A 22,490-nucleotide genomic window follows, 5' to 3' on the forward strand; every position below is an offset into this window, starting at 1 on the left:
CTGGAAATAGGAAAACATTTCCCTTCATCAGAAAACAAGGAGTATCTATGAGTAAAGAAAAACTACAATCCTCAACTACTTGAAAAGAAAAAAGAAAAGTGGGAATTAGTCATTATGTTAAGCATAACTCTTTTTGGACTGCAGAGACAACTCAAGGTAGACTGCTTATATCAGGCCCTGGGTTCCATTCCTAACACCACACAAACCACTTGATGACTTGAGTCTGATACCAAAATCCAAGTGGAGAATGACAATAGACTCCTGAAAGTTTTCTCTGACATCCATGAGTGCTGTGGCACACACATGCTTGTACACACAATACCAAAAAAAAAAAAAAAAAAAAAAAAAAAAAAGGATAAACCTAAATTTTAACAATCTAACTGAAATAGAGAACTTATGTATGGTAGTTCATGCCCATAATCTAGCTCATGGGAAGCTTACACAGAAAAATCACTACGATTTTCAGAGGAGCTATGGCTACAGCATGAACATGTGTTTCAAAAAACAAAATATGGCTGGAGAGATTGCTTAGCGCAATTAAGAGCAAAGGCTTTCTACCAGAGGATCTGGGTTTGATTCCCAGCACCTGCATGGGATGTGTGTATCTCCAGTTCCCAGAAGACCTGGCACGTTCATATAGATATAAATTCAGGAAAAACACCAACACACTTAAAAATATGTTTAAAAAAAAAAAAAAGATATGGGCCTAGACAGATGGCTCAGCAGTTAAGAGCACTCAATTCTTCCAGAGGACCCAGATTTCCAACAATCCACATGGTATCTGCAACCAGTTTCAGGGTATCTGACCCTGGGCACATACTTGGTACATAGACACTCACACAGGCCAATGCCCATACACATAAAACAAAGCAAAACAAAAAGACCTCAGAAGATAGAGAAGTTAAAAGCTGACTACTGTGTACACACACACACAGCTGAGCACAGTGGCACATGTCTTTAATTTCAACACTTGGGAGGCAGAAGTGGGCAAATCTCTTGTGAATTTGAGGCCAGCTTGGTCTACACAACAGGGTCCTTCCTACCTTCCAAAAAAACGAACAACTCTACATCAATGTTGAGGAAAGCCACTAAAACCAAGAAGAAAAAGCCTGGAAAATGCTTACCTTCAACAGATTGCGTGGTCTGTAACTGCGTGGCCTGCACAGAGCTAAAACCATTCTGGAGAGGAGAAAAAAAAAAAAGCAAGAACAGACAAGCTTGTAAGAGAGATGTTATCAGTCACTTAATTTAATTTTGGTCAAATATATTTTAGGGAACCTGGAAAGATGGCTCAACAGTTAAAAGCATGGATTACACACAAAGAGCACCTGAGTTCAATTCCTATCGCATATATTAGACAGCTCACAACCACCTGTAACTCCACTCCAGGGATTCTGATGTCTCTGGCTTCTTAGGGTACCAGCACTCATATGCACACAGCCACTACCCCCACCAAATAGTTTAAAATAAAACAATTCTTAGGACCCATCCTGCTAGACAGGTACTTCAGACCATCTTAGGTATATGTTATCCCTTTTACCAGAGTAACGTAGATTTACTAATATATATGCACCCCGAAGGTTAGCAATCTGATCTTCTATGAGGAAAGGACAGGTATTTGAGACAGTTTTTGCCATAACCAACAAATCTTTATTGCAAAGAGAAATGTTCTGAATCTTGAGGGTCCTCCACATTTGCTGAAAATAATGTTTAGTTTACCAATCACAGAAATGTGCTTTTGTCAGCATCTCAGTTGGCACCTCCAAGACTGTAGCACCATTTCCAGAAAAGTGAAACTATATTAGAGGGACTTTTACCCACTACTTTGCTAACCAAGGCCCAGGGAATCATTAAACTACTACCTTAGCCTGAGTCAGGTCCTTTTGGGGTGATGAAGAGATGGAGCTGGGATACCGCCGCGTCTGTGTGGATCTCTGTTCATATAGAGGGCCCTGAGCATTATTTTGGGAGGTATAAGTTGTCGACTGAATCGGGCCACTCTGATAACCAGACTCCTGACTCTGATTAGATGAAACTGTAGATGAAGACTCACTGTGGAAAAGAAAAATGTCTTAGGAAATGATGATCGTCTATTGGAATAAAATACTGTCAATTAATTAACAAGGAGAAATGTTTAAAAATCAGGCACTTGGGAGAGTAAAGAACTCAATGCACCCCTCCACATCACACCATGAAACCCTGGCACAAGAAAAATCATCTATTGATCAGTTTCATCACTGGTAGAATTTCCCAGAGTGGGGAAAACATTTTTTGAATTATGCTTCAAAGAAACTCTTGGCAGTGGTGGTGCACACCTTTCATTCCAGCACTTGGGAGGCAGGCAGATGCCTGAATGGAGGCCTACAGAATGAGGTTTAGGACAGTCAGGGCTACACAGTGAAAGTCTGTCTTGAAAAATCAAAAAACAAAACAAAAAATTTAAGATTTAATGTATACCAGTGTTTTGTTCACATGTATGCCTATGTATCATGTGGATTCTGAAAATCAAGTTGTGTACATGGTCAACAAGGAACTTAACCACCAGGTCATTTCTCCAGCATTTCCCTTTGGGGGAGGTTGTCACTAGCCCTGGCTGGCTTTGAACCTCCTGAGTGCTAGGACTGGGGTACCAGCACGCCCAGCCTGTCTTTCTGAAGTTTCTTACCCGAAATGGTTTTATTTCAATAGCAGATTATCACTAGTTTCTGTAACACAGCATTTGCTCTCATCTCACACATTTCCCCTACTCCCATGAGCCACAACAGTCCAGAAAAAAATTTTTTTTATATAAAATCTTTTTAGGCATCAGTGGCAATTATGACTCAACTAATCTGATCTAGACTAAAGCCAGATACCTCATTAAGGAAAAATTGATTATCTATGCATAAGATGGCTTTCCTTGGTAACTACCAGAAGACAGAAAAGGTTCATTTATTTTTATGGCTTTTTTTTTTTTTAATTTTAATGTTTTTACTGAGTTCCTATTTTTACTTTTCACAAACATAGTCCCACAACAAATAAAGCACTTTTCACTGCAGGAGATGTCAAGGTACCGTCAGAATCAAACAAACCTTGAGAAGCTAGGGAGATGGCTCAGTTAGTACAGCATTAGCCATGTAACAATGAAGGCATGAACTGATACTGAACACCTACATAAAATCTGGGAAGAAGACATTTATGATCTTAGTACACTGGGGAAATGGAGACAATAAGTTTCGTGGAGCTTATTGGCTATCCAAATTGGTCTAGTGAGCTCCAGGTTCAGTGAGAGATGCTGATTCAGAAAATGAAGTAGAGAGTGATTTTTGAGAAAGACACCTGATATTGACCCCGGGCCTCCAGATGCACGTGTATGTCTGCACATACAAACAAAACAAAACAAACAAACAAACTGAGCTTAAGACATTCTAGAAGTATCTAAATGGCATTTATCTAAATGTTTTAAATCATAGATAATCCTAGTAACAACGTATTTCTTTAAAAGCACACAACAAAATGCTATGATTGACTACTTTTATCCAGTCAGAAATATGGCCTCTCCAGAGGAGAAGAAGTAAGCACAAAACTAAGCTACCAAAAGAGGTCTTCTGGGTGATGATTCCTCTACCTGGCCGTGCTGGTATACAGGCTACTAGGAGCCTGGCTTGAGGAGGCGCTCGTGGTGGGGGTGGACTCATAATCAGAAAGGACAGGCTCTGACCCAAACTGCAATGCCCCAAACTGTAGATTTAGCCCTGAGATATCTGCTGAGCCAGGCATCTCCACAGCCAGAGCAGGAATCTATGAAAAAGGTAGGAAAAAAATATGTAAACGTTTAATACAATCTTTTTGTAGAAATAAAATTATTCCTTTCAAGTTTAAATTTCCAAATAAACCCTTAGACTATCTCATCCTGAAATACCATAACCTCCCTGCCTTAAAACAGCATCTCCCTAAGAAGCTCAAGTACCTTAGACGTCAAGGAGGTTTTCTTCTTTTGCTGTTTCAGTTTCTGCTGAGCCGGCTGAGGGCTGGAGGACTGGTTGTCTGAAGACCCCGGAGACATCTGTGGAGCCGAGGTGGATTTGCTTGGCAGAGGAGAAGACGGGGGAGGTGGTGCAGCTGTCGAGGTAGCCACTGCAGGTGGCTTCTCCTGAAGGAATACCTCCATCATGGTTGAAGATGGGGTGAATGCCTGGCGCTTTGTAAAAGGACTGTGCACTGTTGAATCATTTGCACTCTTCAGATCTGCAAGAAGAAACACAAGTTATGAGCCAGTGACATTGATACATTCCAAGGAAATGTCCTATACTAATACTAGTAATAAGACCTTCAAGATTCAAGAACTCCAGCTAGCAAAATGGCTCTCAGTGCATAAAGATTCTTGCCACATAAATTTGTTTACTTGACACAAGCTAGAGTTATTTGGGAAGAACCTCAGTTGAGAAAATGTCTCTGATTGTTGGCAAGTCTTTAGGGCATTTTCTTAAAAACAAACAAGTATTTATTTTATGCACACAGACTTTTGTCCACATCCATGTCTATGTACTATACTTGCCCAATACCCTCTGAGACCCTGGGGTTCCAATTTATTATTGTAAGCCACTACGTGGATGCTAAAATTGAATCCAGAATGTTTGGAAAAATAGCCACTTAATTGCTGAGCCATCTCTCCAGCCCCTGCATTTCCTCCCACACCCCTCACCCCGCCCACCCCCATTTTCCTTCTCTTCTTTTTTGTTTTTTTTGTTTTTTTTTTTTTTTGGTTTGAGACTCTTTATAGCACTGGGTGTCTTAAATAAAATTTCCAGTGTAGACCATGCTGTCCTAGACTTCAACTTAAGAGATCTACCTGCCTGTGTCAGAATGCTATGCATCACACCTGGCCTGTATTTTCAGGATTAATAACTGAAATGAGAGGGCTGTGTAAGAAAATAAACTAAACAAACTATGGCAAGCAAGCCAGTAAACAGAGTTCCTCCATGACCTCTGTTTTAGTTCTAGCTTCCAAGTTCCTCCCTTGCCTTCCCTATAAGTCAGGTAAGTAAATTCTTTCTTCCCTAATTTACTTTTGGTCATTTCTTCATCACAGAAACAGAAGCACATTAAGACATGTACCATGGCATACACAACCATCAATCCATCCAACCATCCAGCTACCCAAATTGCATATAATCAGATGCTTTCAAAAGAACCACTGAATAATTTCTATACTTCAGCACAGCTTAATAAAATCAATAGCCAGGTAGTTGTAGTGCACGCCTTTAATCCCAGCACTCAGGAGAGGCAGGAGAGGCAGAGGCAGGCAGATTTCTAGACGACCAGCCTTATCTACAGAGTGGTGAGTTCCCGGACAGCCAGGGCTACAGAGAAACCCTGTCTCAAAAAACCAAAAAAAAAAAAAAAAAAAAGGAAACCAGAAACCAGAAAAATCAATACCACTGACCTGCCTGTATATGTCACATATCCATAAATTATTCATTTTTTAAAAAATGGTTTTTAGAGCTTTATTTTGGAAAGGCAGGGAGAAAGAAGGTAGAAACAAAGAGGCCAGCTATGGCCACATGGAGAGAGAGAGAAGGAGGGCTAGAGATGAGTAAGAAAGGTAAGAGCTTAAGAGCTAAATTATCCATATTTAAAGTACAAAATTCTAAGATGGCCACGGCCATCAAACTGAAGAGAAATCAAAGAATAATTTAGGGCTAGGTAAGGTGTCTCAGTCACTAAAGTGCTGTGAAAGTATATAGACCTGAGTTTGACTCTCATTATGTGAAAAGGATGGACACAGTATTATAACATGTGTGCAATCCTAGCACTGGAGAAGCAGATATAGAATCCTTAGGGTTTGTTGGCTCTTAAGCTTAAGGAAGATTCAAGGGACCAAGTGAGAGTTTTACTGATGCTCACCTTTAATCCCAGCACTCAAAAGGCCTAGAGCCAAGCAGATCTCTGACTTGGAGGCCAGGAAGTTTGAGACCAGCAAGGGCACCATCACACAAACACACAAAATCTAAAGAGAATTCTCTCAAAATCCCAGGTTAATAAAGAAAGAGAACTAAAGTTAATTTCAATTGTATACAGCCTCAGATTATCCAGTCCTTCCCTATCTTCTAGACAATAAATCTCTCCTGTGTCAAAGATTTAAGTCACCCATCAACTTACCATACTGCACCAGTGATGGTGATTGTGTTGTTGAGCCCATATCCCAAGAGGAGGTGGTAGTGCTTCCAGATTGAGAATGTTGAGCTGCCAGTTGAGCAAGGGCCTGCGCAGTCTTGAATTGCTCCAAGAACTGGGAGCCTGTTGTACTGCCACCTTTAGCTTCCCCAACATCACCAAATCCTTTCCCCAACATGCTCACCTACAGATCAACAAAGAGATCAGAGAAGTTTACAGCTGGTAATCTTCCTCAGCTTACTCACAAAGACAGACCAAAAGTCAATGCATAATAATGCTACTCATAGAATGCTACCAAGCAAAGAATAGCAAAAAGTTTAAGGCCAGCCTTATACCAGACCAACTATACTGCATTATTATGAGCACAATCTAGAGTCTCAATACCTATATTCAAATCCTGAGTGCATCTTTTGGAAAAATTCCCATCTGAAATAGGAGTAAAAGCAGTACACATCATAAAGTTGTAGGAAGCTTATTTAAGATATACTAACACTTGCAAAGCTAAACAGAGAATCACAAGTTCAAGATCCTCAAGCATGATAAAATATGCTGCCTTTATCCCAGCACTTGGAAGGCAGAGACAAGAGGATCTCTGTGATTTTCAGGACAGTCCTGGCTATACAATGAGACCCTGTCTCAAAAACAAAACAAAAATAGTACAAATTCAACCTCAGCCATAATGAGTGGTGAGTTCAAGGCCAGCCTGAGCTATGAGACCTTGATTCAAAACAAACAAATGGGTAAATAACTAAATAAAATAAAACTAAAGGCAAAACACAAAAGGAAGGTAACCATAAAGTGGGTCAAAAGCCAGTGGCCAGGGAACTTAAAGGCACAAGAGGGAGAACTATTGTTTTGAAAAATGGGCACAATGAGCCTATTAAATGAAACTAAAAAACTCTATATTCTGTCAGTTTTAGTCAAAAGTTTCTTGCAATGGAGAGTGGTAAAACAAACAAACCAAACAAACAAACAAACAAAAACAAAAGTAGAAGGACGAGTTAAAAAAAGGAAAGGAGGGGCTGGAGAGATGGCTCAGCAGTTAAGAACACTGACTGTTCTTCCAAAGGTCCTGAGTTCAAATCCCAGCAACCACATGGTGGCTCACAACCATCTGTAAAGAGATCTGATGCCCTCTTCTGGTGTGTCTGAAGACAGCTACAGTGTACTTACATAATCAATAAATAAATTTCTTATTATTTCTTCTTTCCACATGACTACTTAACTGTGTCCAGTACCAAGCAATACCCCAACAACAACCCACCCCACCTCGTAAGGCCCTAGCAATTATATATCCTCTAAAAAGTCCCCAGAATTCCAAACACACAATTAAAGACACTTTTTCCAACTAGTAAAATCATATCCCCACCAGACCAGGAGGCAAATCATAGCTATTGTGGATAATCTGAAGCAACACCATATTCCATACCTGGGTTTAAAACAAAAACATTCTTACAAAACTACAAACTTGTCACTACAGAGCAGCTGGGAATGATGCTCATGTTTGTACTCTCAGAGGACTAGCCTATACACAGTGAGGCTCTATCTTACAATCATTGAAAAAGGAATGGTCCTGTGTATGTGATTCTGGGGTTAGTGTAATGGTTTCATATTTACCATGCTATGGTGAGAAAATGTACTCCCTGAAGCAGGCTGTGATATGGCATTCTGCTTCGAATTACTAAACACCAGAGGCTGAGCCAGGGAAGGAGCCTGAGATGGATCCAGATTAGATGAATCATTCTCCATTGAAGATGGTGTCTTCCCCAACAGAACAGCAAGGTCAATTCTAGTTTGGGAAAGAAAAGGATCTTTATGAATGAACATTCTAACATACCCTGCAAACTTAGATCATGGTTAAATGAACATGAAGGTTATATTCCGATGCTACAGTCTTGTAAAGTCCTAATGTGTTCCATTAATCAAAGTAACTGAGTGTTAAACTGACAAAATAGTTAAACATTTAATTTAAAGATAGCACTGATTTAATGAAATACTAAATCTTCAAGGGTTTGTGGGGTTTTTGGGTTTTTTTTTAAGGAGGGAGCTGTCTCTCTAATACAGAGTCTTACTATGTAGCCAAGATTTGCCTTATATGTTTCTCTTGCCTCAGCCTCCCAAGTACTTGAATTATAATAACCATGGGCCATAACATACTCAGAAAATTTTTCTGAGGTAAGGTTTCACTATGTAGCTCTAACTAGCTTCGAACAGAGATCCACCTGCCTTTCTCTCCAATTACTAAGATTAAAGTTGTGCACCACGCTTGACACTCTACTCTGAATATCAAAATCTAATAAATAATTTAAAACTGTTTAGCTATGATTTTAATACATAATTAGTATTATATTATATTAGTATTTCTAAAATATGAGACCATATACTCAGCTGAGCATGGTGGTGCAAACACCAGTAAACTTAGAGCTAATGCAAGAGGACTACTTTAAAGCTTAAGGACAACATGGCCTAAAGAGCAAAATTCTGTTTCAAAAAACAAAACACCATATATATGATTACTCATACCCTCAAATGGATTTAGAACAGAGAAGGTTTTAGAAGTTTTTCTCTAAACTTAAAAGCTTACCTGTGATATAAACAAATTATGGGGTTGATGTGTAGCTCAAAGGCACAGTATAAACCTAGCATTTACAAGGATGTAAAATCACCCCCAGCATCTCATCAAAAAGAGAAAAAGAAATTCAAAATACTATGCTCCGTTACTCACAATATATTTCAGTAACACCTGAGGAGTTTATGCTAAAGTAGTGACCCAAGGTAGAATGACTAAAATCAAGAGGGAGAAAGAAAATATTCAGCTTTCCCCAGGTCCACCTATGTCCAAGGGAGAACAAGCCATTAAATAAAATACTAACGACTGATGGTTTAGCAAATTCTGCCTACATTAGCTCAACATCTATTAAATACTCAAAAATAAGGACTGGAAAGATGGCTCAACAGATAAAAGCACTCAGAGGTCCTGAGTTCAATTCCCAGCAACCATATGGTGGCTAACAACCATCTGTAATGAGATCTGATGCCCTCTTCCAGTGTCTGAAGATAGTGACAGTGTATTCATATATGAAAAATAATACTTAAAAAAGTAAATAAAGCTTAAAAAAAGGTACAATCATTTTACAACACACTTGCCTCTGACCAGCAGTGATTGTCACATTCTCCGCAGGCAGAGGCACTGAAGACACATTAGAGGCGGTAAAGATCTTGGTCTCAGAAAGCTGTAAAGAAAGGAATCAGTTACTCCTGGTGTGTGAAATTTGCCACAGGTAAGGTAAATAAATTCAGTACCAAAAAAGAAGGAAACTCTATGAAAACAAAACAAAAAACCACCAAAAAACAACAGCAACAACAAAAAACCCAAAAAACTACCCTGAGAAATACTAAATGGATTGATCTCAAGTCTGCTTAATTGTTTTATCCAAGTAAGGAATAGAATCAAGGAACACAATAAAACACAACAGAGTCATATCATATACAGACTGAACTCACAGGAAGGCTATCTCTGTGCTAGTTACATATATTGAGGAAACACCTTTTCATTTTCTCGTTATAAATCCCAACTCCTACCTCTACCCAAAGGACATTTATCTTCCACCATTTTCTCTCCCCCAATGAAAGGAAAAGCATGACCAAGATGAAGAAAGAAAAAATGTTAATTTAACTGGCTATTGAGCAGTTCAGGTCCAAGCGCTGGCCAAATAATGTCTTTTCAGGAATTTCAGCTATATATAAATTTTGTATTCATACTGACTACATTATACATGTAAGGCATCTAATTATGTAACCAATTACAGGGGATAACTCTTCTTCCTAAATAAAAAAGTTGAATTAGGTTTGTTTTCTTTACTTCTTGACCAAAATCTCTTTGGTAATAAACAGAAAACCCATAGTACCCCAAATATATTCCTTACTAACATAAACCAAATTTCAGATGGTAAAACTTGTTCATATTCACAAAGCAGTTTAGCTTAGCGATAACAAACAATCATAACCCTGTGATGCTCATGTACTGGAATGTTTTGATACCTAAGACTGACAACCAAAACAATCTGACAAAGCTACCTTACCTACCTATATATAAAGAAAAGCAAATTTTAAATATTAAAATAAGTTTATCCATGATCACTGAAAACCAGAATTCACAGCAAAAATTTCACTGTAACCAATTAAAATTCTTTTTACTCAGATAATATTCAAGAAAATTCTTTATAAACCACCCATCTATAAGTTTTCCAAGTAGAGTCAAGGTAGCAGATACCTAATTGGATAGTCATTTCAATTACAGATTTGGGCATTGGGTAGTTAGAAGTTTCACAAACAACTGGATTTTAAACTCAAGGCTTAGGTACCATAACTATCCACTGCCAATCCATTATAGGACTTAACACCAAATAATGCAACAGCTCCAAGTACAGCTGTATGACATTAGCAGCTGTGACTCAATGTACAACCTACCATATGCTTAACTAAAAACAATTTTTCTGCAGTGCTAGGATTTGAATGCAAGATTCTCACACATACTAGACAAGTGTTCTACCATTTAGCTTCTTCCCAGTCCTAATTTCATTGTTGGTACCCTACCCAACCAGTCTATCTTCCTGGGTCAATCTGACAATCAGGTATTGGACTTACACACCTGCACTTGCCCTTTCCATAGTGTGGTTCCACAGAGTCCTGTCCATGCCCAGTCTCCTTCATATAACATATGTGAAATGTTCTGGTTCAGAACACTATTTTGGATGTAAAAGTTTTAGGTCAGAATCTTAGCAGTGATTTTGAAAGGCAGAAATATATCCATTTTCTATCCCTAAACACAACTTAGGGATAGAATGCATTAGGTAAGGACTAGCTCAAGAATACCTACATCTTCATTCCAGTCTTCAGTTCCCCACTCTTCTGTTGCAGTCCTCCATGCACCTAGGAGGGGAAAAAAAGGTAAAATAAATTTAGTGTCATAAAACATGTTCAGACAACAATACTGCATTAACATTTTGACAAGCAATAGTATGATTATTAGAATTTAGCAAACAGAAAGAAGTTGTTGACTTCAGAGATAGGGAAAAACTCTTTAGAAACACCAAAGTATAGTTTTTAATAAGATTATGATTTCATAGCCAATTGGATTACAGAGCTGTAACAGGAATGGATGAGATACACAAAAGGACATACGTATAAACACATCCATCCATTTAAGATCCTTTCCTACCCTCTTCCCCACCATATTTACCATGCCATGCAGTATCTTTAAAAACCTCAGCTTTGTCTTAGCAGTCATTTAATGAGATGGTAGCAACTAATTTAAAACAGAACATGCAAGTAACATCTATTTATTTTGTATAAAGATAAACAAAACCAAACTCAAGATGATATGAAGAGAAACAACACCAGTAGTAGAAAACTACAAAAACTTGGCACATGTTTAATGAAAGGAGAATAAGTAGGTGTGGAAGCTGAACAAAGAAAACAGACAAAAGGACCTCTCTGTTATTAAAAATGGACCCTCCCCCCCAAAAGATCAGCACAAGTCAGGTTCATAAGTCTTACTGGTTTAAACCAGTTAACTGTATAGGGAACACTGCACAGACTTGCTCTTTTGGGAGATACAAAGCTAAATTAAAATCAAGTATGTACAATAGCACTTATAGAGAATATAGAATCTGTCCTGCAAAAGGTATTGCACAGACCATGAAGGAAATCATTTTCCCCTTCTCTTGAGCTAAAAGTCTGTAGATAAAAGTTCTATATACAATCAGCCCACTTCTATATATACATATATATATATATATATATAAACATATATATACATGGGCGTCTTTGTTGCTCGCTTGTTCTCTCTCACGCTCTCCCCCATACCCTCTGTGTGTGTGTTATGTATATATGTTCATAAGTGTAGACACAATGTTGTGTTTGTGCTGGTATGTGTTCAAAAAGTAGGTGGAAACTAGAGGTTGATTTCATGTATTTTCTGTGCCCCTTTGTTTTACTGAGGCAGGGTCTCTGGCTCAACCTAAAGCTGATCTTGTTTAGCTGCCAGCTTACATAGAGGATCCCATCTCTTCCCAAGTTCTGGGTTATAGACAGGCCTCTACATCCGTGTGGCTTGTAAATGGTGAGAATCTAAACTCCAGTCCTCATGCTTGGACAGCAAGAGACTTGTCAATTCTAACATTCCCCTTTTCCCCTTCCTCACAATTTTTTGTCTCACATACACATCTCAAAGAAAATGTCTCATAAAAACATTTTTGAGAAATAGAATTCTTCTCTTCTACCAGAACACTAATATAAGAATTTGTCTCTACCAGAAACTAGAACTTTCCCTTTTTTTAAAACACAAGAACTCATAATATATGAATCACTTTTGAAGTTTTCTCAAGAATCGACAAGTGGTTGCTAAGCATAGTGACAAGTCCTTTCGATCTAAAAACTCAGGAGACTGAGGATCTCCTCCAGGACAACTTGGTCTAGACAGCAAATTCCAGGCCTGTCAAGGATGCAAAGTGAGATTCTGTCTCAATAAAAATAAAAATCTTAAAGTAAAAATAAGAAAGTTAACAAATGATTGAGTATGCCTCCTTCCAATACTTCAAAGGTAACACAAGAACATAAAAAACTTGAGGTCATGGGGCAAGGAAAGATGGTTCAGTAGGTAAAGACTTTTTTGCATGCATGAGTTCAAATGCCAACATTAACTTAGAAATTAGGCATAGGTTGGGCATTTGGTTCAGTGGGAGCACGCTTGCACGAAACCCTGGATTTGACTCCCAGCATCATAAAAACAAAACAAAGCACAGAGGCATGAGTCTAATGCTAGCCCCAGGAAGCAGAACAGGAGGATTACTGGGGCTTGCTGGCCGGCTAACCTATTTGAATTGATGAGCTTCAGGTGCATTCAGAGAACAGGAAGGTTGCAACAGATTAATAAAGATATTGATCTCTGAGATCAAGATGCTCACATCTACATATGCAGACAGATATAAGCATGCCTGTCTGCATACAGACTTTTTGAGGGCAACCTGGTGGTCTACATAATAAGATCGTATTTCATTAAAGAGAAAAAGGCAAAAAAAAACATCTAACAGCTACAAAAACCACTTAAAAATTTCAAAATAGGGCTCTAAGAGATGGCTCAGCAGTTAAGAGCACTGACTGCTCTTCCAGAGGTCCTGAGTTCAATTCCCAGCACCCACATGGTGGCCCACAACCATCTGTAATGGGATTTGATGCCTTCTTCTGATGTGTCTGAATAGAGTGACAGTGTACTCATATACATAAAATAAATCAATCTTTAAAAAACAAACAAAAAAAATTTTTTTGCTAATAGAAATTATTTGCTACAGGGAAATACAAGTCACAAATAATAGCCTCTTACTCTTACAGTTCTTCCCTCTCTTCTCCCTGAAATCTGCCTCATCTGCAATAAATGGAAGTCCAAATGAGTTAGCACTTAATATAAACCTGGAGTTAGAATGGACTAAATAGTTACCTAACCTAGGTTCTTTGTGCAAGAATTTTCTTTCTGTACACTGGTAACTTGATATATATACTTGTGCTTGATGCTTTCCTATACTGGAAGTTCAGTTATGACTAAGGAAACTAGCAACAGTAAAATGAAATGTTCTACAAAACTTAGGGTTTACATTCCCACAGCACAAAGCTCAGTCAATGTAAATGCCAAATATTTACTAAATGAATACATTTTGGGGAGGTAAAAGTGGACACAGAAGATTAAAGAAAAAGGTAGAAAGAAAAAAAAAGCAGAAAGACAGAAAAATCCACATATCCACAGATATTTCAATTCATAAAAATCTGTAAAAATATCCGGGGCAATTAGGCACCTGGATGTATCATACCAGGAGCAGTCTCAAATTTTCGGGGATAATTTGACCCCTCAACCCCAATGAAATCAAGTCCTGAAACAAAAAAGAAAAGAAAAGAAAAAACAACCAGTGAAATTTTGCTTGTGAATGAGAACATCTGCCCCCAATACGTAATTCCCATTGTACCTGTGGATATTTTAAGGGTAGATTTGAATTATTTCTTAAATTAAAAAAGGAATTTGAAGTTTGCTCTATGAAAACATAAAAGAGATCATGCATAAAGGTATGTCACATCATGAGATGACAACAGGAACATATGAAGCTATCACCAATCCTTTCACACAGGAAGATGACAGTGGCATCATCTATCATTGCTTTCTAGCCATACATCATTGATTTGTGACTCCAGACTTGTAAAATCTGTTCTGTTCTAATCATTACAACAGTCCTTATTTTCCCAATCAGATTCTTAAAGACAGCTTGGGAAAATGGGGGTTAGGAGCTGGATGGTGGTGGTACATGCCTTTCCCAGCACTAGAAAGGAAGAGGCAGGCAGATCTATAAGTCTGAAGCTAGCCTGGTCTAGAGTGAGCTAGGATTATACAAAGAAACCCAGTCCCTGCCACCACATTCCCCGCCTACCCCAACAACAACAACAACAAAAAGACATCCAAGGATAAGGACTGGGAACGACACCCCCACATACACATACACCCAAGTTTTTTAATCTAGACTAAAAGCCAATCCCTTATTTTCCATTGTTTTTTCTTCCAAAGATTAAAAACCTAAATATCTAATACACTATAGGTAAAAAAAAAAAAAATCGGTTTTTTTTAAAATATTTAAACTGTTACCACTGCTTCTACAAAAGAAAAAGAAATAAAGCCTAACAATATATTAAAACCACTTCACAGTCAAATGATTAAGGGAATCTATTAAGATGCCCACATTTTTTTTTTCAGTACCTCAGGTTCTGCGTCCACCCACAGGAAAAACTAAAAATTTAAAAAAGAGGAAGCTTGAGAGATGCCTCAGTGGGTCAGAGGACAAGGATTCAATTTCTAGTATCCACCCAGCAGTCAATAACCATCCAATCTCCAGTTGTAAGGGATCTAATATCCTTTTCTGGCCTCCACAGGCAAAGCACGCATGTTGTATACAGACATACATGCAAGCAAATTACCCAACACATTTTACCATATGTGTGTGGATAAATATAGTAAAATTTGAAGTAACATGTCAACAAGTCTAAAATTTTAAGACTTCTGTTAAACCCAGACCTCTTTGTAAAATAAAAAACCCACAAGTTCGCATATGCCAATTCAAACAGCAAAAGTTTGATATCACAAAAAAAGAAGGCATTCTAGGTGCCAAGCAAGGATGACAGAGTTTTTGCTTAGCATGCATAATGTCCTGATTCAATCCCCAGCACTGTGAAAAAAATTCAAAAAAACAAAAACAAAAAACAATATACTCTAAATTCTAGGGATGCTCTTATTAAAACAGCATATTATCTTTTAACCTTGAAAATATGTTGGTATAACCCCTAAGCCTAAACATATCTACAAAAGTGGTTTTATTCAAAACCTATAAACACTCTACCAAGTGAAAAACACCAAAAAGACTATTCAATGGAAAGCTAGAAGTCCAGTAAGTCTCTTCTGGGATATATTATATTATTATATCCCAGTATATATTAAAAAAAAGAAAAAGGAAGAAAAAAAAAGGACATTCCACCTAAGTGGTGGTGGATCACACCTTTAACCTCAAGAGGCTCTCAAGGTCAGCTTGGTCTACACAAAGTAAATTCCAGAATAGCCAGGGCTATTCTGTCACAAAGAAATCCTGTCTCAAAATACTTCATTCAACAACATTCCTATTTTGGTATTTAGAAAATAAATCAATAGTGCTTCTTGACTCTGACTCTGGGTTCTGTTAATCTTGACTAGTATCTTACTCAGTTTAATTTATTATACTCAAAGCTGAAAGTCCCCTAATATAGAATGCTACAAAATACACATAGCACTAGAAGCTGCCATATGGGCTAATGGAAAGAGCATAAAGTTTTAGAGTCAAATAGTTCTGAACTCAAATACTAGTAAATTCATAATCTCTTTCAACCTTCAGCTTTATCATTAAGACGGTGATTATAAACCCTATATTAAAGCCAGGTATGGTGTGTGTGCTCCTGTATATAATTCCTGGACAAGTGGAGACAAGAGAAGCAGATCATCTTCACTCACATAGTGAGCTTAAGGCCCACTTGGGACACAAGTCTAGTCTCAACAACAACAACTAAATAAATAAAATTTCCTAAAAATAGGACTGATTTCAGGTTAGGTGTGGAAGCATACATCTATCATTCTAGCACTTGGGAAGCTTAGCCAAAAAACAAAACAAAACAAAACAAAAAAAAAACCCATGAGTTCCAGGCCAGCTTGCAGGTATGTTAAAACCCAAACAAGTGGTATTATGGGAAGGGTTGTGACTTGCCTTGGCTACTTCATAAAAGAGTGATCAGGTAAACTGATACATAAAATATGCTCACAAACCCATGACGAACTAATACTATACACATTAAATCTTCATCCTTATACTATCTTTTCTATCTCTGTTCAGCTTTTAAATCTATGTATAATCATAAAATAACAAAAATGTTTTATGCAAAGTTATTTCCAGGAATGAGTACATCCCAATGGTATATTTGGCTATTATGCACAGACCCTGATTTTTCAATCCATAGCAACATGCCAAAATAAGAAAAAAATTCTTAGAAAAGTCACTCACTTGTTCCATCATCTGGTTCAAAGTGGCCAGTGTTGTTCCATGTATTGCCACTGCTATTGCCATAGTTATCATCAGTGTTGGCTGGCTCTGCATAATCAGCTGGGTTAAAGGTTCTAAATAAATAAATAAATAAATAAATAAATAAATAATAAAAGCTTTACATTTTCTAACTTCATTAGCAGATACAGGGAACATTAACGTGAATAAAACAAGCACAATCTTGACCATTTCCTCCTAACAAGATCAGTCCTCATTCTATAACCACACAGGCTTTTTAAGATCAGCTACTGGGAAATGGCATAGCATAAGCTATACACAATGATAGAGATGGTGAATGCATAGACCTGAAAATGAGCACAAACCGACATTTTTTATTCATCTACAAATCAGCCAGGTGTCATGGTGCACACATTGTAATACCATCATTTCAGAGGCTGAGGCAAGACGACTGTAAGCTTAAAGTTGCTTAGGCTGTAAAAACAGTGGAGCTCAATTAAAAAAGCAAGTCTACAAATTATTCAATCTCGTTTTGGCTGAAGTTCTCTTTGTCCATTCTCAGAGTGAAAATTTAAAACATCAATGAAACTTACCCCATTCCTTGAGCAGAAAACCTTCCTCCTCGCCTACCAGAACTACCTGCACAAAAACAGAAATATTTTAGAAGCTGATACTGAAAACCTACCCAGGCAAGACATCTTTGGAATAGCTAAGTGTTTATTTCTTCCAGTACCATGGAGCATACCAATTAATCTAACATGAAACAATCATTACTGCCAACAGCTGTTTATCTGCTGCTTAAACTGCCAAAGGGGAGGGAGATAGATAATGCAGGTAAAGTGCTTGACATCTTAGCATAAAAACCTCAACTTGGGCTGGAGAGATGGCTCAGTGTTTAAGAGCACTGACTGCTCTTCCAAAGGTCCTGAGTTCAAATCCCAGCAACCACATGGTGGCTCACAACCATCCGTAATGAGATATGACTCCCTCTTCTAGAATGTCTGAAGGCACCTAAGATGTACTTACATGTAATAAATAAATAAATCTTTAAAACAAAACAAAACAAAACAAAACAAAACAAAAAACCCCTCAACTTGATAGATTCCTGGGCAAGCCAAACAGCCCACTGGTGAATTTCCAGGCCAATGAGAATTTGTCTCAAAAAAAAACAAAAACAAAACAAAACAAAAAGAAAAGAAACCTACAAGGGTGTTTAAAAAGACAAAAAACAAAACCTACAAGGGGCCAGATAAGATTCTTAGACTGTTTCAGCCAGATGAATTCAATGCATCACTTTGGTTGGTAAAAGCTGTTCCCTTTACCTGGGTTTATGAAATTGGTACTGACAATTCTAAAACCAATGGGCCTGAATGTACAAGAGAGATGAGAATCACTACCAAGTTAAATGCTAATTACCTAATTCAAGTCCTCAGCCATGGAGTCTATCCACTACCAAAAAAGTAGTGTGAATAAATGTATGCCTTATGTTGCTAAAAGTAGGTGGAGAACTTCCCAAATAAGTCTACTAACTTATAGAAAATTCACTTAAAATACAAAGAATTGGCTAAAATCAAGGAATAGTAAGGAAAGAAAAGCAAAAGATGGTCAATTAAAATAAGACCATTCCACAAAAAGTTACTAAAGCCAAAACTCCCAGAGCAAAGAAATATGTGGCAAAAGTATACCAGTTTACAAGTTTTGAAATTAATATTAAACCAAAAGGGATTTTTTGCTCAGTATCTCATTAAGAGAGAACATAACTGATGTTATTAAGACAAAATAGCCAGATGTAAGTGACACCTACATTCAAGACCCTAGAGAAGCAATTTTGAAACCTATCTGACCTGGCCAGAGCGGAAAGCCTCTTAGTAAGCTGTAGACTACTCTTATCTTCAGCATTCTTACTGCTCAGTACAAAGCATTTTAGATTTTTTTTGGGGGGAGGGGGGAGCAAGATCTGACTAACAAGGGACACTATCATGTTTATCCAAGAATGCGAATTTACTCAAAACTTTTGAACATTTGGTACTTTTTCTCTTGTGATATTTTGTTTTAGAGAAACACTGCAGACTTTCCCCTCAATGATGGTTATCAAAACCCACAGAAATCCACATGCCTCTACCTCCTGAGAGCTATGATTACAGCTGTACACTACCACTTCTAAGTGTATATATGTGTATACATACATACACACATATGGGCATCGCATGTGTGCAGGAGGTACTTGAGGAAGTCAAAGCAAACATCAGATATCTTTGAACTGGAGTTACTGATGGTTGTGAGACATTGTGTGGATGCTGGGAACAGAAAGCAGGACCTCTGCAAGAACAGGAAGTACTATTTAATGGCTGAACCTCAGGGTTTTTTGTTTTTTTTTCTTTTTTTTTTTTTAACTTTTTACAGGAAGCATTTCTGGTGGTTATCTCACTGATAAAAAGCTGGGTGGCTTTTTATTTCAGATTTTTAACTTTTCTTTCCTTACTAGTAGTATGTCTCCATATTTCTTTGGTATGACATTTTTGAAATGTGTCCAGAATTTATGGTTTATAGTAATTTTTTTTTTACCATTACCAACAAAGTCCACTTTGCTGAAATATCTTCGATCCTAGCATTCAGGAAGCAGTGGCAGGTAGATGTCTGTGAGTTCCACACCAGCCTGGCCTACATAGCCAGAACTGCTTAGTAAGACCTAAGTCTTGGGGCTGGAGAGATGGCTCAGCGGTTAAGAACACTGACTGCTCTTCTGAAAGTCTTGAGTTCAAATCCCAGCAACCACATGGTAGCTCACAACCATCCCATAATGAGATCCGACGCCCTCTTCTGGTTTCTAAAGACAGCTACAGTGTGCTTAGATGTAATATAATAAATAAATCTTTAAAAAAAAAAAGAAGAAAAAAAGTCTTAAAACCAGGGCTTGTGATATGGCTAGATGGGGTAAAGATACTTGCTGCCAAATCTAATGATGTAAATTCAATTCCCAGGACCCACATAGTAGAAAAGAAAGGTTCACTGCCATTCACCCGTGTCACACATATATGTCCACAAAATCAGTAAAAATGTAATTAAAGGTTTTTATGGACCTTGATCCATCCAGTAACAAACATTTGCCTAGCATTCCTTAGCATCACTCTTGGAACAAGAAAAAAAGTCTTAAAACCCTGTGCATCGAAAGCCCATTTCTAAAAAAATTATCCAAAAGAAACAATCACAAGATTTATCAATAAAGAGGTCTATCACAATGTTGCTTTTAACAAAAAAAAATATATATAAATGAGGGGCTAGAGGTGGCTCCATAGTTAAGAGTGCTTCCTGCTCTTGTAGAAACCCTGGATTTAGCCAGGCAATGGTGGCTCACACCTTTAATCCCAGCTCTTGGGAGGCAGAGGCAGACGGATTTCTGAGTTTAAGGCCAGCTTGGTCTACAGAGTGAGCTCCAGGACAGCCAGGACTATACAGAGAAACCCTGTCTGAAAAACCAAAAAAAAGAAAAAAGAAACCCTGGATTTGGTACCAGAACCTACAGTGGTTCTTAAGTCTGTGATTCTTTTTTGTTTTGTTTTTGTCTGTCTGTTTTGTATTGTGTAGCCCTGGCAGTCCTGGAACTCACTCTGTCTATCAAGCCGGCCTCAAACTGAGAGATCCATTTGCCTCTGCCTCTCAAGTGCTGGGATTAAAGCCATATGCTACCACATCCTGCTATCTGCGGTTTTAAGAGCAGATCCAATGTCATCTACTGGGTTCTAGGTTTATATTTAATGGTAGAGTGCTTACGCACATGTGCAACAATATAAAAAAGCAAAAGCAAAAACAAAACAAACAAAAAACAAAGACAAAAAAACAGAAAACAAATATGCAAAAAAACCTTTACACATCTCTGAAACTTTGATCAGAGTCAGGGAAATGAGTAAGAGAAAACAGTGAAGGGAAAAAAGGAACTGAGAACTCATGAATTCATTGTTCATCACTATGAAAAATATAATCTTCCTTGAATAAAAAGTTTAAAAACCATGTAATAAAAATTTAAGTTTAAAAATGAAAAACTAGAAAATAAAAAGTGTTTAGGGAGCACTGCCACCTGATTTTGGTATCTGTCCCCCCTCGACACACACATAAACACATGCACAGGCATTTACACACACTGCTGTTCAAGCAAGTGTACTACATTAACAAAAAGACTAGGGTTGTCATCTCCCTTCTTTCCTATTCTACCTAACAAAAATAAATATATATTCTAGTGTTTATTTGCTTGTCAACCTTACTAAGATAACTATCTCATGCCTATATGCCACTTCCCCTCAACACTGTCACCTCTGCCACGGCCACGGCCTCTTCTGCCTCTGTCTGTGCCTCTTCCAGAAGGCCCTCCACTCTTGGTGCCATCCAATCCATTTTCCTGGCCCCGAACTGAAATATAAAACACACACAGACAGAACGTGATCTGTTAGGATACATACAAACATATGCATTATATTGAACACAGTGTCAGGGAGACAAAACTAAGAGAACATGACCTGGTAGGATGGAACACGAAGGTCACTCGGGATAGTGATGAGACATCACAGAGAGCTGAGTCAAGTAACTTTACAAATGACTACATGATTGTCATATAAGTGACTACTGTAGGAAAGGCTACATGTAAAAGATGTCAAGGTCTTAACAGATGATGGCAAGAAATGCAAATAGGTGATATAATGGTTACAGGGGCCTGCCTAGCAGGATCCTGACACATGCCTGAAGTCCAGACATTACTAACCCACAGCTGGTTTTGATAAAGCCCCATGCATACACTCTCGTCCACGGCTGGCACCTCTCCCCCGTCTTGGTGGCCCACCACGTCGCCGACTATAGTCTCTGTCCCGGTCTCGATTTTCTTTTCCTTCTTCATTAGATTCAGTTTGTCCACCATCCTTTTGTCCTGAGACTCCTTTCTTCTTCCCAACCATCTCCCAGGAATGCTAAAGAAAGGTAGAACACTCATGTTTGATCAATATGAACTACAATTAATTCACTAAGGATGAAAACTAGTACAATTATCTTCTCAGGACCCACAGTTAAGAAATTTTGAGCCAGACAATGTAATCCATGCCTTTAACTCCAGCACTCAGGAGGCAGGGTGAGGTAGATCTCTGTTAAGTTCAAGGCCAGAATGGTCTAGAGTGACTTCTAGCACAGCCAGGACTACACAGAGAAATTCTGTCTCAAACAAGCAAACATACAAAAAACAGAAACAAATATGTATTAGTTTACTTCTGTTTATATGCAGAATACAGATAAACTCAACTCTTACACTTAGTGATGCCAAAAGTGAAGTATTTTTGTTTTATGAGGTGGGAGGTAGGGGACCATGGGACAGGCTACACTCAAATTTCCAATCCCTCCACCTTAGCACCAAAAGCTGAGATAACAGATATTCATCACACTACCTGGCTAATACATGCAGAGATGACTTCTAAGTTCTATTCAGCTCAGTAGCTCAGGTACAGTAGTCTAAGAACCTAGGGACTGCTCCTTATCAAGCACCTTCCCTAAACTAGAAAAAAAAAATCTCTCTAGATTCATCAACACATTACAGTTGAAATTCTTTTTTGTTTGTGTTGAGACAAGGTCTCATTACCTCACGATAGCTGGCCTGGAACTAATTATGTAGTCCAGGTTGGCCTCTAACTCAGAGATCTGACTACTTCTACCTCCTCAGTGCTGGGAATAAAGGCCTGAGGC

At 38.1% G+C, this 22,490-nt stretch overlaps 1 protein-coding gene across 42 annotated transcripts in view; it reads right to left on the bottom strand.

Annotated features, from left to right (window-relative positions):
• Ubap2l (ubiquitin-associated protein 2-like) overlaps nucleotides 1-22,490 on the bottom strand; it is a 53,021-nt gene that overhangs the window by 17,701 nt on the left and 12,830 nt on the right. For 11 of the 42 annotated variants that reach the window (XR_003954414.1, XR_003954415.1, XR_003954416.1 and 8 more), the window contains exons 5-16: nucleotides 21,559-21,727; nucleotides 21,081-21,176; nucleotides 17,366-17,411; nucleotides 16,776-16,888; nucleotides 11,036-11,088; nucleotides 9,304-9,389; nucleotides 7,774-7,945; nucleotides 6,142-6,340; nucleotides 3,950-4,227; nucleotides 3,608-3,780; nucleotides 1,863-2,052; nucleotides 1,125-1,179 (exon numbers count right to left, since the gene is read on the bottom strand). Coding sequence is in view for 32 of the 42 variants with exons in the window: in NM_153489.3 (NP_705693.2) it covers nucleotides 1,125-1,179; nucleotides 1,863-2,052; nucleotides 3,608-3,780; nucleotides 3,950-4,227; nucleotides 6,142-6,340; nucleotides 7,774-7,945; nucleotides 9,304-9,389; nucleotides 11,036-11,088; nucleotides 16,776-16,888; nucleotides 17,366-17,411; nucleotides 21,081-21,176; nucleotides 21,559-21,727 (1,630 nt within the window). In the remaining 10 variants the exon portion in view is untranslated. Of the gene's footprint in view, nucleotides 1-1,124; nucleotides 1,180-1,862; nucleotides 2,053-3,607; nucleotides 3,781-3,949; nucleotides 4,228-6,141; nucleotides 6,341-7,773; nucleotides 7,946-9,303; nucleotides 9,390-10,807; nucleotides 10,902-11,035; nucleotides 11,089-14,006; nucleotides 14,082-16,775; nucleotides 16,889-17,365; nucleotides 17,412-21,080; nucleotides 21,177-21,525; nucleotides 21,728-22,490 lie in introns of all 42 variants that reach the window. The other 31 variants (XR_003954413.1, XR_003954411.1, XR_003954412.1 and 28 more) reach the window with 6 other exon arrangements.

Source organism: Mus musculus, chromosome 3, assembly GCF_000001635.26.
Source record: "Mus musculus strain C57BL/6J chromosome 3, GRCm38.p6 C57BL/6J".
Taxonomy (NCBI): domain Eukaryota; kingdom Metazoa; phylum Chordata; class Mammalia; order Rodentia; family Muridae; genus Mus; species Mus musculus.